General features: G+C 50.8%; 1 protein-coding gene across 1 annotated transcript in view; it reads right to left on the bottom strand.

Moving 5' to 3' along the window:
* Nucleotides 1-1024: 1024 nt before the first annotated feature.
* The window catches only part of DAP (death associated protein), a 49229-nt gene continuing 33286 nt past the window's right edge, over nt 1025-16967 (bottom strand). The window contains exons 3-4 of the mRNA XM_054715267.1: nt 4257-4299; nt 1025-2925 (exon numbers count right to left, since the gene is read on the bottom strand). Coding sequence (XP_054571242.1) covers nt 2812-2925; nt 4257-4299 — 157 coding nt within the window. The 3' untranslated portion in view covers nt 1025-2811. The remainder of the gene's footprint in view (nt 2926-4256; nt 4300-16967) is intronic.

Raw genomic sequence — 16967 nt, 5'->3', positions numbered from 1 at the left:
AGAGGAGAAATCCCAGGCACTCAGTTTCTTGGTTCAGCGTCACCACCCACTCACCCTCTGTTTTCCAGGAGCATATGGCTGTAGACGCCTCCGGGGAGGGCTGCGCCACGCACTGTTTTCTTGTTCTTGTTTTGTTTTGTCTCGATACTGCAGAGGCCAGCGGGATGCCAGGTCTTGGGGGGAAAGGTTTACTTTGGGTTTGTAAGAAGCATTTAAGCAGCACAGCAGCTGTCAAGTTGGAAAAAGCTGCGGAACAGCAGAAGAGCACCCCAGGCCGCCGGGGCAGGCGGCAGATGTTCCCAAAATAATTAATTAATTAAGAACCTGGCTGGGCCTGGCAATGTCTCCCCTCCCCACCCAGACCCTCCCGCAGCCCTGCCCTACAGCTGGTTCTCCATGACACGCTGCGGTTTCTGCACCCTGACACACACATGGGCTCACGTGTGTGTCCACATATAGCTTGTCAAAGGACTGGGAACAAGGACGGGCAGCAGTATCGTTCTGCTTCGGGCGTGTGTTGTGTGCAGGGGAGTCAGCATTCCAGATCCTGACACACCCCAGATCCTCACCTGACCAATGGGGCACCTCCCAGTGCCAGTCTGTGAGGACTCTGGACCTCAAGGTTGAATAGCTGTGATTATTTTTGCATCCCACTCAGATGGGTTACAGAAGACCTTTGAAGAGAGGCGAGTGTCTTGCTTGTCAAAAGCTCTCACAGCCACCCCGGACTTCCTGCTAATTGTTCCTCCCTAAGTCTGTTCCCAAAGGCCCAGAGCACAGGGCCAGCTGCTAGGTCCAAGCAGGATGCTCTAATCAACTGCCTCAAGCTTTTCCATTTTAGGACATTTTGAAGTAGATGATTAGACGCAAGGTGCCACATGTCCAATAGTCCGACTTCGTGTCTGTGAAACAGTTTAGGAAAATACCCATCATGCATGCATGTTTGTGTTTCTATAGAAACCATCTGGCAACCCTAGTAAAATGTAAGAGAAAAATCTCTGAAATGTAAGAAAAAACAAGCCACGAGAAGAAATGCAGGGGCTTTATTATAATCAGTATTATTCTTGAAGTTAACAATTGGTACTCATTCAGGAAACAGTATGCTTTCAGCGAGCTCACAGATACATGCCAGGTGCAGCTACAAGTACATAAACATGCCCCGTGGGAAACAGCACGGCGCTCCTGCCTGCAAAGCCAGGTATCAACAACGCGTCTACATTTCTGTAGCGGAAGGTGCAAGGGTCTGCACAGGCCTGACCTGCACTGCCTGCTCTCAGCGCCCTTCTGGGATGCCAACTCTGGGGGTGAGGATGGGGGGGTGGGGAGCTGCTTGCTCTGTGTGCCCCATGACTGTGCTGCCCACAGAGTGTGCCTCTCCAAAGCCAGCCTCGGTGTATACCAACCTCTCAGACTAAGAAATACCAGATGTGATCACGCGGTGCCTTGAAGGTTAGACTCCAGCTTCCCCAAGCCAGTGGGAGTAAACGGATGCGGCCTTCAGAAAGCCTGGCAGGGCTTTCCCCTCAGGGGAGGGCATGGGTCTGCCTGGGTCTGAGTCACGCCAGCCCATCGCAGCCCTGGACTGAGAACGGCATCGCGAGGCTGGTGGCGGGCACGCTGCTCACAGCGCACTGCTGGCGAGTGGGGCGGCTGGCCGGGCCCTCCCCAAGCCTCTGCTTGGGAAGATCTGCAGGAGCCTTTGGCTTTTCAGAAAAGCAGGCACTCCACCCCCGAGCCAGAGAGCAGCCAGGGCGGCTCTGGGCAGGAAACGCACAGAAAGCGGGGCCATCTGACGGGCCCAAGTGAAGTGGGCCCAGCCAACGTGCACCGGCAGGACTCTGGCCAGCGGCCACTGGCACACAGGCTTTCCTAGCGCTAATGGAATGTGGTGTCTCTTGTTCCCAGGGAGACGGGGGCAGGTTCGGTCTGTGCTCTCTGCGTTCACTTCTCTTCCCAGGCAGCCTGTGCTGCTGCTGTGTGTCCAGAACTGGCTATCCGTCTGCCTGGCCGGTGGCCACTTCCAGAACTCAGACAGCTCTAGAGGTGAGGGATGACAAACACGGGATTGTCTCGATTGCTCCGGCGCAGGCTGCCTTGATGGCGGGGCAGTGCTGGACGTGGGACCCACACTGAGACCTCCTCCCAGAGGCACTACCTTTGGGCAAACTACCTGCCCTCTAATTTTTCAGCAAGGTGACTCCTGGGATAACAGAGCCATCTCAGAGATGCAAACTTTTCTTTGGTCCTCCTGGCATCCTGATGTCGCCCTGCACAGGGACCCCTGGTCGCACAGGGAGTGACATTCAGGGTTGCTGTGGTCTGCTTTGAGTCTTCCTTGATCTGTCTTTCTGAAACCCACCCCCGTAATGAACACCCTCATTTCTTATGCTCCCGTAGGTGTGCAGATTTGATTGTCCTAGTCCTCAGGAGCATAAAACGATGGAGCTTTCCTCCTAATCTCAATCCAACCCTCCCAAATTTGTGCCCCTTTGTTTTTAAGACCACAGGCAGGGCTTTTAGTCAATGGCTGAAATAGTTCTAAAGCTAAACTCTGAGCAACTTCCTTTTGCTCAGGGCTCGGCAGGTTCTGCTAATGGCAGAGTGCCCCTCACCAAGCAGGACTCCCTGGGAACAAGGTTTGGGGTCTATTTCTAGCTTCGATTCGGAAATGTAAGGCAAAGGAAGGGTGCGTTGCTTTGCCTTAGATTTCCCACTGGAAAAGTGTTGGGAAGAAAATGCAGTTCTCTTTGCCGGGGAAATGCCAAATGTCGGGAACCAGGCACGGCTGGGGAGGGCGCTGGGTCCTCGCGGTCACTTGCGAGGCTGCTGGATGTGCTGGGTCCTATGGGACGGGTACTTGTCCATGGAGGCGTGGGGCTTCTGGTGAGCCACCTGGGCGGCCGCCGGGGGGAAGTCCTTGTCGCCCTGTCAGAGACACAGAAGGAAGGCATGGCGTCATCAACACTGACGAGCTGGGTTCGTGCAGGAGCAAGGCCCCAACCCCGAGTCCGCCGTGTCCCTGCAGCGTGGGTGATGGACTGGGGCCTGTGGGCGGGGAGGAGCCTGTCCCCTGGCCTGTGGGGGTCCTGAAGCTCCCTGGGGAGCGGCGGGGCACTGAGGCCCACACACCACCCAGAAGGTGAGGCCCACACGCCTGCGATCAGGTCACCATCCGACTCACAGGAAACTACATGTGTTTGGGTGTCTTTCTTCTGCTAGAGCTGCCCCTGTAATTGTCTGAACTGGGGGCCGGACAGAATCAAATCCAGGCCTTCCAAGCAGATTTGCCACCACAGCTGTGAGCCGGGAAGGATACCAAAGGGCAGGGCTCTAAGGTGTGAGACAGCACCTGTCTCCACCTGCCGAGCCTTGGACAAGGTGCCGCTGTCTCCAGGGAGGAATCACTGGGTGCCACAGTGCCTGTGAGGCTGCAGCCAGGGCTGCTCCGGCTAACCAACTGGCCATGGTTGACCTCGAACTTGTGTCTGCATTTAATTTTCTCACATGTAGTAGACGTGCCACTATCTGTCCCAGCGTCTCAGGACGGCTGTGGTGAGCTGTCCCCAGCAATGACATTTTCTTCACACATCATATGCTAAGTGCTCAGCTGTACTGTGAGCCACAGAACTGTGGGTGGTGGTAGTTTAGCGTGTCCTCCTCACAATGGGAGTTAGCTGGTGGGAGGGCTGGAGTTACAGAACACTGAGCTCACCACAAGACGGCGCTCTTTGTGAAGGGTATGACTAAAGCCCATGTGTTTAGACCAGGGGTTGGCAAGCATTTTCTTGCCACAATATGTCAGGTAGTAGATATTTTAGGCTTTGCGGGTCATACTCTCTGCCTCAACTATTTGGTCGGCCACTGCAGCATGCTGCATACATGTGGCTGTGTGCCACAAAAACTTCACGCACAGACGCAGAAATCTGAATTGCATATAACTTTCACGTCATGAATATAAACTTCTTACTTTGATTTTCAACCATTTAAAAATGTAAAAGCATCCTCAGCTCAGTCTCCCAGAAGCACTTGGCCCGGGGGTAGCTGCGGTCCCTGGCCGAGTCCAAAAGGAAGGGAGACAGGTGAGGAGGGGAGAGGCAGCTCCTCCCACCCCCCACGCCGTCACTGTCCCTAGTTCCCCACTACGCGCTCGTGGACAGGAGACCACAGAACACCACTGGCCCCATGGAAGAATGGGGTTAGCAAAGACAAGGGACCGAAAGACCTCATGCTGAGGCCCGTGTGATGAAGGCTCTTACCCGGGCGATGACACCGGAGATGTACACGGTGGGTTTAGGCGGGCTGCAAGACAAGAAGGGAAAAGACAATTTAGCAGAAAACTCACAAGAGGGGGCTGTGGCAGCGACAACAGGTGGATGAGGTCAGTTTGAGGGGAGGGAATAAGCATGGCTGAGGAGGGAGGAGAAGCGGGAAGGTTACTGCATCACAACCGCCACCTGGCCGCTGGGCTCAGGACACCTGTGGAGTCCTCCTGAGGGCGGTGAGGCAGAGCCCAGAGGAAAACGGGTCTTAGCGAACAGCAGGGGAGTTGCTGGAAAGCACCTTCCTTTTGTTCTTTGGTCCTCAGTCCTCAATCTGTAACTACGGGCGAGCCCAGTGGTCTTGGTTTCAGATGACAGACAGAGGGGCTCCCTGAAGAGGTAAGTCAGGGTCACACGGGATGAACTGGAGACTAACTAGGAAGCTCCGTTCTGTGAGCTGAGGGCCCCCTTCCGCAGTCCTCGTGGGGCCCGTGGCTTCCAGCAGCTGCTAAGGGGCCAGACCCAGAGCCAATGCGCTGCTGGCCCCTAGGGGACCCCAAGTAGGTCCTTCCGAAGCTACTGTCAACTTTAACATCTTCTATCCTACCGAGCTCGCCACTGTCACCAAAACTGAGGGGCTGGGCATAGGGCCAAAGTCATACATGTTCATAGCTGAGAATCAGACAAACCCAAACATGTTAGAATCCAGGAGGAGCCTGAAAGAGGGATGGTTCTGTTCTGATAAGTAATTATGCAGCATCACCTTCCAGTAAGGCCCGGCGAGCCCGTGACTACTTCCGTCATTGCCAGTTTATGTTGGCTTTGTAGCCTACATCAAGCCTCTGAAGGCAGAAACGGAGGCACACCCTCCCCCCGCAGCAAGAGCCTGATGAGAAAGTCACCCACAGAGATGAATCTAGTCAGAAGAGATGCGTATAGAGACCAGCTCCTCTACCCCAAAGGGTGGCTGAGGAAGCTTGGATATATATATATATATATATATATATATATATATATATACACACACACACACACACACACACACACACACACATACACACACACATATTCTCTGTTTCTCTACATATATATGTTCAATGTACTGTTGAAAAGCAGACCAGCAGAAAAAAGTTTAAGTCACTTCTAACTCTCTGTTACTATGTGTATGACCCTGACGCACAGAACTGAACTATAAAGAATTGTACCTAAATTAGCAGGTTGTGCTCTGAGAAGGTGGAGCGTCTGGCCCCTGGGAGAGGGTTGGCCCTGTTGCAGGCAGAACACCAGCCTGCAGCGCCCACCGCAGTGTCTGTCCCAGCCCCTGCTCACCTCTGTGTGCGTGTGCGCGGAGAAAGGGTCTCCAGACGTGGCGCCCCGCCCTGGGGCCCCACACTTCCACCCGGGGGCCTCCCTGGCCTCAGTAAGCCTCAGAGGTGACCCTTCCCACTCTGGCCCCGGGCGTCTCCCACGTTAAACACGAGGGTGGGTTCTAGGTCTTGACTGAACATGCCTTGGGAAATGCGTGTGTGGATGGTTAGGATTAGAGGTCGCAGTAACCCTGCTCCGGCCTGGACATCAGAAAATGCAGGCAGATGCTGCAGCCTCACTCTGCCCTCTGATGCGCGGTGGCAGGTATGGATTTACCTTCCTGGCACCCACTTTAGCGTCTCCCCTCAAGCGAGCCTCTCATGGAGACGGCCACAGCATGATGCTGAATGGCTAGAACACTGGACTCTGGGGCTAAAGGAGACCCCCACCCGCCGCCAGTCCCAGCTCAGTCCCTAAGGGGAGTCAGAGACTGAGGGCAGACCTAAGGGCCACACAGTGATTTTCCTCGCTGACCCCTCTCTTACAGAGGCTCCCACTGTGACTTGTCAGCACTTAAGCTGCTGAGTTTTGAGGGCATTTTGGGTTCCACTCATCAAAGGACAGTGTATCAGAGAAGAGCCTGTTGGACTCGGAGGGAAGGAAATAGTCCTGCGGATCCAGCAGGTTGGAGGAGAGGTTCTTGCTGCAAGAGCGCACCATTTCTGTGCTCTTTTTTAAACATCGAAGGATTGTGTGGTTCTTGCAAAGTCTCCTCCAGGCCGGAGGGCAGACTGCAGCTGTGTTGCTCTGCTACACCACCTTCCTTCAGAGCGCAGCTCTCCCCGCCCTGCCAAGTGTGCTGCAAACCCCAGCTAGCTCAGCAACTAATTAACATTAAAAAATTTACCTTTAAGCCATTTTTAATTGTACAATTCAGTGCCATTAAGTACATTCACATTGTTATACAACCATCACCACGACCCATTTCCAGAACTTCATCCTCAACACAAACTACTTAGTAAGCAGTAACTCCCCAGTCCCCCTTCCCTTAAACCCTAATAACTGCTGTTCTACTTTCCGTCCTGAGAATTCAACTAGTCTAGTAACCCCATGTAAGTGGAATCATACAGTCTTCCTCTTTTTGTGACTGGCTATTTCACTGAACATTATGTCTTTGAGGTTCATCCATGTTGTAGCATGTCAGAATTTCCTTGCTTTTTAAAGGCTGAGTGGTATTCCATTGTGTGGATAGACCACATTTTGTTTATCCATTCATCTGTGATGGATTCTTAAGTTGTTTCTCCCTTTGGACTATTAATGATGCTATGGCCATGGGTGTACCAGTATCTGAGACCCTGCTTTCAATTCTTCTGTGCGGACACTCAGAAGTGGAGTTGCTGGGTCATGTGTTAATCCTGTGTTTAACCCGAGGAGCCACCGTGCTGATTTCCACGGCAGTCCCAACATTTCAGAATCCCACCAGCAATGCACACGGTTCCAGTGTCTCACACCTCACCAACACTCGTTATTGTCTGTTTTTTTGATAGCATTCATGCTAATGTGTGAGTGGTGTCTCACTATGGTTTAGATTTAGCAGGTAATTTTAAGAATAAGCTTCTCTGCATCAAGAAATAATGAATATCAATCTGTACTGAGCTTTCATTCAAGGTCTTTGTGATACGAACTCCTCCCATCCCCCAACAGAGTCTTCTCTTATCTAAAACTGGGAAGGCCGTACTGATGGTGAGGACGCAGGCGGCCGCCTCCTGTGTAACACTCCCCTGCACTGCCTGTACCACACAGCCTCACGCTGACGAAGCATGCGCTGCGCCGCACGTTAAATCCAGCTTGGCCCTGAGCTCACTGCCTTTTCCACCTACAATTAATAGCATCTCACATTGGTAAACGTTTGTTTATTACATCTATACTGGAAAAACTCTTCCTCAACTCCTTGAGCTATGGTAGCTTAAACCAAAATTCACAAACAAGAAACCCTGGTAAAGCGTCTGCTTGCAAAACCATGTTTGCAAAAACATGCGGATTTTAAATTCCACTAGGGTTCCATGCAAAGCATAACCTACATTTCCAAGATTCTAGAAACTGTGATCACGGCTCTGAGGATTTATTTAATCTGATGGAAATAATTCTGACAGCTGTTGTTTTGAAGATGCAACATGACTTTCTCGCAGGAGACAGAGACACTGAAAAATATCACTCCTGCCTTCCCACATCCTCAGGCCTCCCCAGTTTTAAGATCCACACTTATTTAAAACTGAAGAAACTCCTAGTGAGGCAGAATTAGCGGGGGCTAGAGCCCGGATAACACCTCCTATACATCAGCAGAAACTGTAGCTTCCACACCTGGCCTGTTGGCCCGAGGGTTTGATGCACGTAGGTTTTCAGGGTACCCCTGTTAAGGAACACACCAAAGTCTTACCAGTGTCATCTCTCCTGAACAAAACTTTCCTATTATTTATCTTCCTTGACGGATAAAGTGTATGCCTTATACGCATTCCAGACAGGCAGAACTGAAATGCCAGAAAATGCTTTGTGATGGGTGACCCCAGGGAATGCTGACACCCTCAGGACCAGTTTGGTGATCTCATCTTTAAATGAAAGTCCTCAGGGCTGAGAAAGCGCAATTCATATTTATAAAACTCCCTGAACTCTAAAACAGCCATTATTGAAATATCTGTCAACATATTTTATTCAACGCAACTTACCTAAAACACTACCAGTCCAATGTGTAATCACCAGGAAAATCATTGAGATCATAGTACTTGACATCTTCGTGTGCCCTAAGACTTCATACCTGGACTGTCGGTGCAGGTCCCGGGCGACGTGACGCTCTCTGCCCAGCTGAGCAGTCTCAATTGACCTTGGCAGCCCAGCTTCCCTCCCATGTGGTCATCGGTAGCACTGAGGCACCCAGAAAGGCTACATGGGACCTGGGAGGAGGTTATCATGGGGCCCGCCCTCCCCTCCTGGTAAGAAAGCACCTGAGTACTCAGAAGGGATTTCCCCCTAAAAATCTCCCTAAAAGTCCAAGTTGCCTGTGAGTCAGGAAGAGGCTCTCATACACACACATTCAGGCCCCGAGAACTGTGTCAGAGTCTCGATTTCCTTTTCCAACAAGCAGGTCACAGTTCCGTGAGAAGGGGCCCCTCCTCCTGATGCCCAATGACAGAGGCACCCCATTTAACCGGCAGCCTACTACCCAGGGACACTGCACTGCTCCCAGACCATGCGGCCTTCGGGGAATCTGTGCAGGGCCACAAGGAGATGGGGAGGCACCCTGATTCCCCCAAATCCAGCCCCACTAATGGAAACACAGTGCACCCCGCCACTGACGGGATGAAGGGCTTCCCTGTGCCTGGAGGAGCCACAATGCCACCCACAGGCTCGACAGTGCTGGCCCAGCCCGTCCTGTGGCCAGAGAGAGCGAGGGCAGCACAGCCTTTGTCCTCAGCGAGCTCACGCCAGTGCAGGAATCGGGGTTAAAATTTTAAATTGGGATGATGCTAGGAAAGAATCAGGCAGGTGCTCTGCTAAATACACTTGGGGGGCCTAATACATAGAGGGGAGCCAACACAGATCTGGGAGGTGACGTTTAAGCTGAGGTCCATGTGTGCAGGTACATGCACCTGTGCACAGTGTGACAGGAAGGGGGACACAATGCCAGGGCCCCGTGCACCAAAGGAAGGGGTGCGATTTAATTTGCTTTTGTTAGCACAAAGTCAGTGAGGTCCAAGAGGGGGGGCCCTTCTCTTACAATGATGGGGTGGGCGATTTGGGGTACAGCCCGCTCGCATGATGAACACCTGGGAAAAACCACCCTTTTGCCAACCCCCCTAAGAAAGGACAGAGCTGTATGGCAACATAGAAGCAGATTCTGCTCTAAACCTGTGGCTTTGCGTTTCCATGGAATTCACAGGAGAAGATATTCCCACCTGTGGTGATTTTAAATACATTTCCTAGTAAATAGATGAAAAACAAATCCTTTCCAGCCATTTTAGTTCTTGCAATAGCTTTCCAGCGTGGTGTTCATTTATTTGGGTTATTAATTTTCTAGACACGGAAATAATAATTAGCGTGGCTGGTGACCAGAGGGGAACATCTTACTCGACTGCACCCAACATTTCTTTGCAATGCCATTCTCCCAAGTTTGGCAGTCAAGGTTGTTTCTCTTCTCCAGCTGATTCCAGAGGCTGAGGTCTCCCACAAGATGGCACTGCGGGCCCTTGTACAGGGCGCTCAGGCTGGCCAGGCTCAGCCAGGCCAAGGACAGTGAGAGCCCACGTCCTGGGCAGGGGCTACTGGCACCTCAGGACAAGTATGTCCCCCTTTTCCCTAAGAAATATGTACTTCTCCAGTGAGTCTGGCTAAAGGAAAATAAAACACAACCTGAGTGCTTTACATTCTAATTCCGAGAGGAAATAATCGGGACCCCAGTTCCCTCTAGATTTGGGATACGGAGTTTATAGTGGTTCTGTTAAAGGGCATACGCAGGCTCTCCTGGGGGAGAGCCTTCGAGGTCGTGTTCATACTGGTCTTGTAACGAAGGACTGAACCTCAGTCGTCAGCGTCAGCGGTGGCTTTCTCTGCTCCCTTATTCTGACCTAATGACCCGAGGCTGCCGTGACTTCAGGACAAAACCTTTGTCCAGGCTATCAGAGTCTGTTCCAGAGACGAGAGGCCTCTCTGAGCCTCAGTGTCTATCTGTAAAATGGGAACAATCCCTATTTCATGGAGCAGTTGACATTCAGAGAGGCTCCTAGGCTCTGCCTCAGAAGTGCCTGCTCACAGCTCCTTACGCAGGGAAACCCTCTGTTCTCCCACACAGCCCGAGAACACTGTGCAGCTATCAGACAACCTGTGCAACTATCATATATGTACTAGAAGTTCTAAATGTTACTTCATTTCAGTAACATTTACACTTAAAACTATCCCATCTTTGATTCTGAACACATTTGTTTTAGTGTCTTCCTTTTGAATTTCAATTAAAAGAAAGTGCCAATGAATAGTTAATGCTGACCAGACGGGTGCTAAAATATCAGAGTATTTATTATGTATATTGTGAAACCAGATCTAGTGGGCGTCTTTGGGGGTCCAGGGTCATGTCTTATAATGGGGTGATTTTGGGGAGAAGGGTGTCCATGGTTCAAAGTACAAAGGACATATTTTCTAGGAGGACATGTATTACAGCTTTAAGAAAGAAAAATGAATGTATACATAGAAAAAAATCTGACAAGACAACTGCTAGCAGAATTCCTATTAAAAAGAAGTACACGTTAATATTCAATAAAATAGCAGACACCAAAAACAGATGTGGTCTGGGCCCACTTCTGTCTCTGGAAGTCCAGGTGGCTGACCTGAAGTGGGACCAGCGTCACCAGGATGGGTGGGGGAGAATCCAGCAATCAGAGGAGGTGCCAGATTTAATTTGCTCTCGAGGACTTTTTGGGGGCCTCTCTTAGGGAGCTTTGCATCCAGCAAAAGTCGAAAGTCCTGGGAAGTCTAGACGCAGCTTAGGTTAAAGTCAAGTACCTGGAGTGACTGACAAGAGCGTGCGGACTTCTCTGTTGCTGGATTCACCAGTGATTATATTCTTAATCCACCCTCCAAACTCATGGCAGGGAGGACTGGGCGGGCTGACAGCCACAGTCCCTTCCCGGCCAGGCAGACAGTCAATTCAGCTGCTGCCTGGCTCTGTGACCCTCCTCAGACCACACCATGCCTTCATGCCTTTTCGGGAATTAACAGAAAAAGAAGAGCCATGTCAAGTATGTAGAAAACTAACTCCACTACCAATTCTGCTTACTTTTTAAACCAGCTAGTGCGGTAGGATGACTTCCATTCAATCTGAGAGCCCCACCGCACCCCCATGTGTGAGGCCCACAGCACATACAAGGTGAGACTCAGAAGAGAACTCTGAGGGGTTAGCATGTGCATCGCAGCAGCTTTACCCAGGCCACCTCCACATGCGCTGGAAGTGGTTATCACATTTGTAAAAACGGGGGCAGAGAAGCACTTCCCTACACCCGGATGGCTTCCCTCCGCGACCTGAGGCCACACTCCACTACCACAGGTGCACCGAGTTGGGGCTCAGGGAAGGACTGAACCCCAGCGACTGGGGCTTCCCCTACCAGGCCAAGGTGCATCACAGCCACAGAGAGGGCGGCCAGGAGGAGACAGCCTGCTGATCTCTCAGCAGGCTGGACGTGACATGCTTTGAAGGATGTTAGGGCTAAATATAAACTTAATGTCTAAGAAATCAAAGGAGAGCCGATATTTCATGATTCTCACTTTGCCCTAGCCCTCAGACCAGGGCCTCTCTCCTTCCACCCTGATGGGCAAGTCTGCATCTAAGGCCCATCTATTCCAAGAGAGTGACAGGAAGTGTGAGAATAGTATGGTCACATTTCAGGAGTGTGAGGCCTTCAGGGTTACCGATCAACAGGTAAGCACCACAACAAGTGTAAATGATTTAGATGCCAGCTGAGGTTGGGGGAAAGGAGGAAATGGGCCTTTTTCTTCCTTTTAACACCTGCTGGCCCAGCAGGGAGTGGTTTGTTAGTTGGGAGGGAAAATGATCTCAGTTAGAGAGCTGATTCTGGCACAGCTAAGATCCAGGCAGCACAAATGCCCGGGGCATGGCGGGTCCATATAAGTGGATCCCTGCACGTCAGCACCGTGCCCGTGCCTGTGCATGGAATAAATATTTACTGAGCAACCACCAGTGCCAGCCACAGGGCGGGGTACTGGAGACCCGGTGTGATCAACCAGAAGGGAACGCCCTCCTGGGGCCCAAGGGCACAGGGCGCTGGGCTCTGCAGGGTGGATGGGGTACTCAAACCCCATTGTTTTGCATTTTGTTAGCCAGAACCAGAAAACACTGCCTGAAAAACAGAAGTCCTTGTGTGGACAAGGGGAAGAATACTGGAAACCAGAACTATTCCAGAAAATCCACACCCCGGGCTCCTGCTCTGGAGGAGTGGGTATCAATCGCCTGGGTTATAGCAGCTGATGACTGAGCGGTCACCTTGGAGACCGGAAGGAAGGGCCCTAAGGAACAGTAACACCCAGGAGGAAACCTGGGAAGGTGAGAGGCACAGAGTCTGCCTGGGGCACGTGGGTGCACGTTCTCCCCTTGCTAGGAGGCTTTCCCTAGGAAACCAAGAGTGCAGTATTTCAAACGAGGTATGTGAACAAAGCACTCACATAAAATCGTCAGCGTCTGTGCTGCCTGTTTCAGAGAGGCAATGGAATGGGGCACTCACTCGGGGACAATCTTAAAAGAAGTTCTATCATGAATCCCAAACAGGAGTTCTTCTTAAGCTCAAGGTGCAATCTGTTGCTTTTCCTTAGCATTTGCTGCAAAAAGATGCTCATTTGAATATAAAGACAAACCTAGCATCTGTAGGTTTAGTAACAGGGCTGTGAGGGAGTCCTAAAACGAGAATTGGTGACATAAGTACAAACACTCTCTGTGCTGCAGTCTTCAACAACCACTGCAACAGCAGATGGCATCGTATTTGTCTTCCTGTCCTTTCCTGGGGGCAAAAAACAGCCAACCCCTGCTGCCTCTTCTTTGACCAGTTACCCCGTGTAATTACTAACAGTGCCTCCTTTCACTTTCAAAAGCACACCAGCTTACATACGCCGCACTGTCACTCCTTTGAGACACAGACTTCTAGAATGATCCCCAAAGTTCTTGGGGCTCCAGGAGCTTCATCTTGCAGAGAAGAAATGCTGGTCCTCTCTCTGCCTGTAGGCCTCGAGCTTAGCCAGTCGGTAAACACCAGTCCAGAGGGAGCTCATGCGTTATCTTTTCATTGCTTTCCCTGACCCTGTGGCCTGAACTGACTTTCCCAGCTGTATTTCCACAAGAACTTCCCATTTATCACACTACAGTGCAGGCTCTTACACACCTAGCTCCCCTTCAAGGTCAAGGTCAATGATTGAATTTGTTGTGTCCCCAGCACCTGGCATAGTGTCTGGAACACTGAGAGACTCAACAGGTGGCATCAGCACTGAATGAGCATCAGCAGCACAGTCTGTGCCGGGAGGAAATGAACCCGGATGATTAACTGGGGTTGTTTGTGGCACGTAACTCCTTGTGCACGGAGAGCCTCAAGGCTTGCAGAGGAGCCATCTGAGATACGTGGCTTCTCCTCTGTTACCTGCAATCTGGCTGGGCAGGATCTGCCCGTGATGGGAGATAACCAAGCAAATGGGCTCGTGCTCCAGCGTGAGCCAGACTGAACCTGAGGACTAGTAAACAGTTTTTGTCACTGTTAAGAGAGAGGTCAGGCTAAGAGGTACTTTCTCAGATCATCTCAAGTCAAACTTGAGAATGATGATGGAACCACGAACTGAATCTTAAATAATGAGAAAGAGAGGGAGTGTCTTGTAAGACCACTTTTGAGAGTCTGAATTAATAAATTTAATAGGAAAAAAACCCCATCAACATTCCCATCTTCCTGGCAATTCCTGGAAGCTACCAATAAGGGCTGGATTTCTTTGCAGGACTCCTGCCGTATTTAAAAAAAAAATCTGGAATGGGCCCAGCCGGTGTGGCTCAGTAGTTGAGCCTTGACTCATGAACCAGGGGGTCGAGGTTCGATTTCTGATCAGGGCACATGCCAGGGTTTGTGGGCTCCATCCCTGGTAGGGGACATTCCCCATCCCTGCTATACATACAGTATACAGTGTTAATTCAATAATTCATAATGGACTGGTACAAGATTTCTAAGGCTCATAAAACACTGCTGGCTTTTGGCGGTAGTTAGCTTCCTGGGAGTGTGCTAACTGTTCCTTTCCAGGGAAGCCTGGGTGTGGGGGTACTAGGGAGCCTGTGGAGCCCTGGTGGAGGAGAGAGCAGGGCCCCGTAGTGCGATGGGCCAGGCACTGGCTTGTCTCTGGGAGGGAGGAGGCAGGGAGGGGTTCTGCAGCACCCCAAGGCTTCTGGCCAGGTGCCAGGACAGTGATTAGCAGTCACAAGGTGCGGCAACCTCTCATCTGAACCCACTAACAGAACAGCCTGTTCCTCAAACCCTGGGCCAGCATGGTGACATTGACCTTCACGTGGGCCTGGTGCCTCAGCATTTCCATGAGAACCCTGATTTCTTATCTGGAACCCTTGGGGTAAGACAGGTTTCCGAATTCAGATTTTCTCAAGTTTTATAAAGGCAACATGTTGCACAAAGTATGTATAATGGACACCCCTGGAGGGGTTTGGGGCAGCACCCCATATTCAAACCCATTAATACTCTCTACAGCAAAGTGTATGGAGATGACACTAAGCAGGATAAATAAGGACTATAAATAGCCTCACATCAGTCCAATTTTTGCCAGGTTATGGGTTTTAGTGTGAAAATATGAAAACCTTTGCAGCTTTCCCAGCCCTCTGGACTGGGCATGGCTTGCCCCGCGGGCACCCTCTGCTTCCGCCTCCCCGAGGCTCTGACTACTGCTCCATCTGCACCAAGAAAGAAATGGATTTGAACCAAACAGGACGGCATAGCTGTCAAGGGGCAAGCAGAGTGCTAGGCATTACTCTGGGATTATACAGAGAAGCTGTGGTCAGCTCTATATATTTATCCGTACGGAGTAGAATTTGATTCATGCATTTAGGCAAAACCATTGGCAAGACAAAATAAAACAGGCGAACAGGGAATTTCTCCCCAATGCTGGCTGCCTGCCCAGCCTCTCTGGGTTGAGAGAACGGTGTGCTAATCGCCATGTCTTACATTTGCAGGCCTTCCCCTGATTTCAGAGCCCACTGGTCCACGTTCCAGCGACCTCAGTGAAGTGTGCAGGGCGGGCAGCACACAGGTGGGGAAGGCCAGGTCGCCTGTGGTCACGGGGCTGGGAGGAAGTGGAGTCAGGACAAGAACCTGGTTCTCAAATTCTCTGGCAACTGTCCTCCTTACACCTGCCAGGTGCACAATCCTCAGGACTGTGGCCCCAAATACATTCTGCCCAACTCTCGTCCTGCAAGATGACTCGAGTAACCTCGCTCAAATGAGTTTTGAAACACTGCTTCCTATAGCTTCCTCCTGGAGATGTACATGCCCCTCAGTGTACTAGGACCCTGACGACCTAAGGAAACGAGATTAGCTTCGCTTAACCCATGTTTCCTAAGTGCATTTGCACCTGGAACCCTTTGGCCAGTACTGCCACAGCACCCACACATTCTGGGGCACTGATTTTCCCAGTTTCAATTGTGTTCCAGATTTTACATCCAGCTGAAAGCAGCTTATCCATTTGGAAAGAGTTTTACCCTGAGGGCTGAAAGAAATCACAATGAGTTATCAGGAGACCCAAGTCCAGGGAATCCATTTTTCCACCCTCCTCCTTTTTCTCGACCTCCGTATCCCCTTGGAGCCTCCAGGCCCACAGCCTGCACCCGCCCCGCTGCTGGGAGCAGGGTGGTGACACAGTCCATGCCTTGTCATTCATGGTGAAGCAGGAGCGCCCACCGAAGGTCGAATGCCCTCATCGGCAGGCAAGACCTGTGCCAGCCTGGTGGACCATGGGCATTTCTGGTGGAGAAAGGGGAACTCAACTTTGGTCTGAGGCTCTCACGTTCTTTTCCAACCCAGTTTAACCTTTCATGAGGAAGGTCATGAAGGAGGGAGGCAGCTTTATAAATAAAGTGAACTCTGATTTCTGTGGAATTATTTGATGTACCTACGTATTGGGAAATTCTAGAAATGATGAAACCCTCGGTCAGGTGAAGGAGCTGGACCGCGTGTCCTGGTGGAACATTAGTTCCATGAGCCCTAACACTGTGACATTCGTTTGGGCAATTATTACTCTTGAAGTCCTGTGAGGTCCCTGGAAGCTAAGCATTTCTCAAACGTGTTATCAGGTGGGACGGGAGTCTCCGCAGTGACCTCCAATTCTGGACTAGGAATTGAGGTGAGCTCCTGAACATACTGTGCCTTAATATTCCATGACATCCAGAGCTAGTCACTCACAGCGCTTGAGGATTCCTTCTAGTTCTAGGTCTTTAATGTAAAATAAGGAGATAAGGAGTAATAACAAGCATACTCGAATAAGAGCTAACAGTTTTCTCTTACTCTGCCAGGAGCTATTCTAGGTGCTGGAGACACATGAACTCATGTAATATTCATACAGCCTGATCATCGCTTTACAGATGAGGACACTGAGGCACTGAGAGGTTTAATAAGCTGCACAAGGCTACACAACTAGTAAGGGGGGAGCCAGGATCCAAACTCACCAGTCTGGGCCCCTAACAGTAGCTCATGCTTTTCAAAGTCCAAACCATGTATGGCTATGGCACAACTGTGTGAATTTACCCAAATGTTTGATTTATAAGAAAATCAGACACAGACAGACAAACAGACTTGTTGAGAATAACTCACTTTACTA

Source organism: Eptesicus fuscus, chromosome 4, assembly GCF_027574615.1.
Source record: "Eptesicus fuscus isolate TK198812 chromosome 4, DD_ASM_mEF_20220401, whole genome shotgun sequence".
In the NCBI taxonomy this organism is placed as follows: domain Eukaryota; kingdom Metazoa; phylum Chordata; class Mammalia; order Chiroptera; family Vespertilionidae; genus Eptesicus; species Eptesicus fuscus.
Note: the sequence above shows the minus strand (reverse complement) of the source record. Positions and strands in the feature narration are given on the sequence as shown.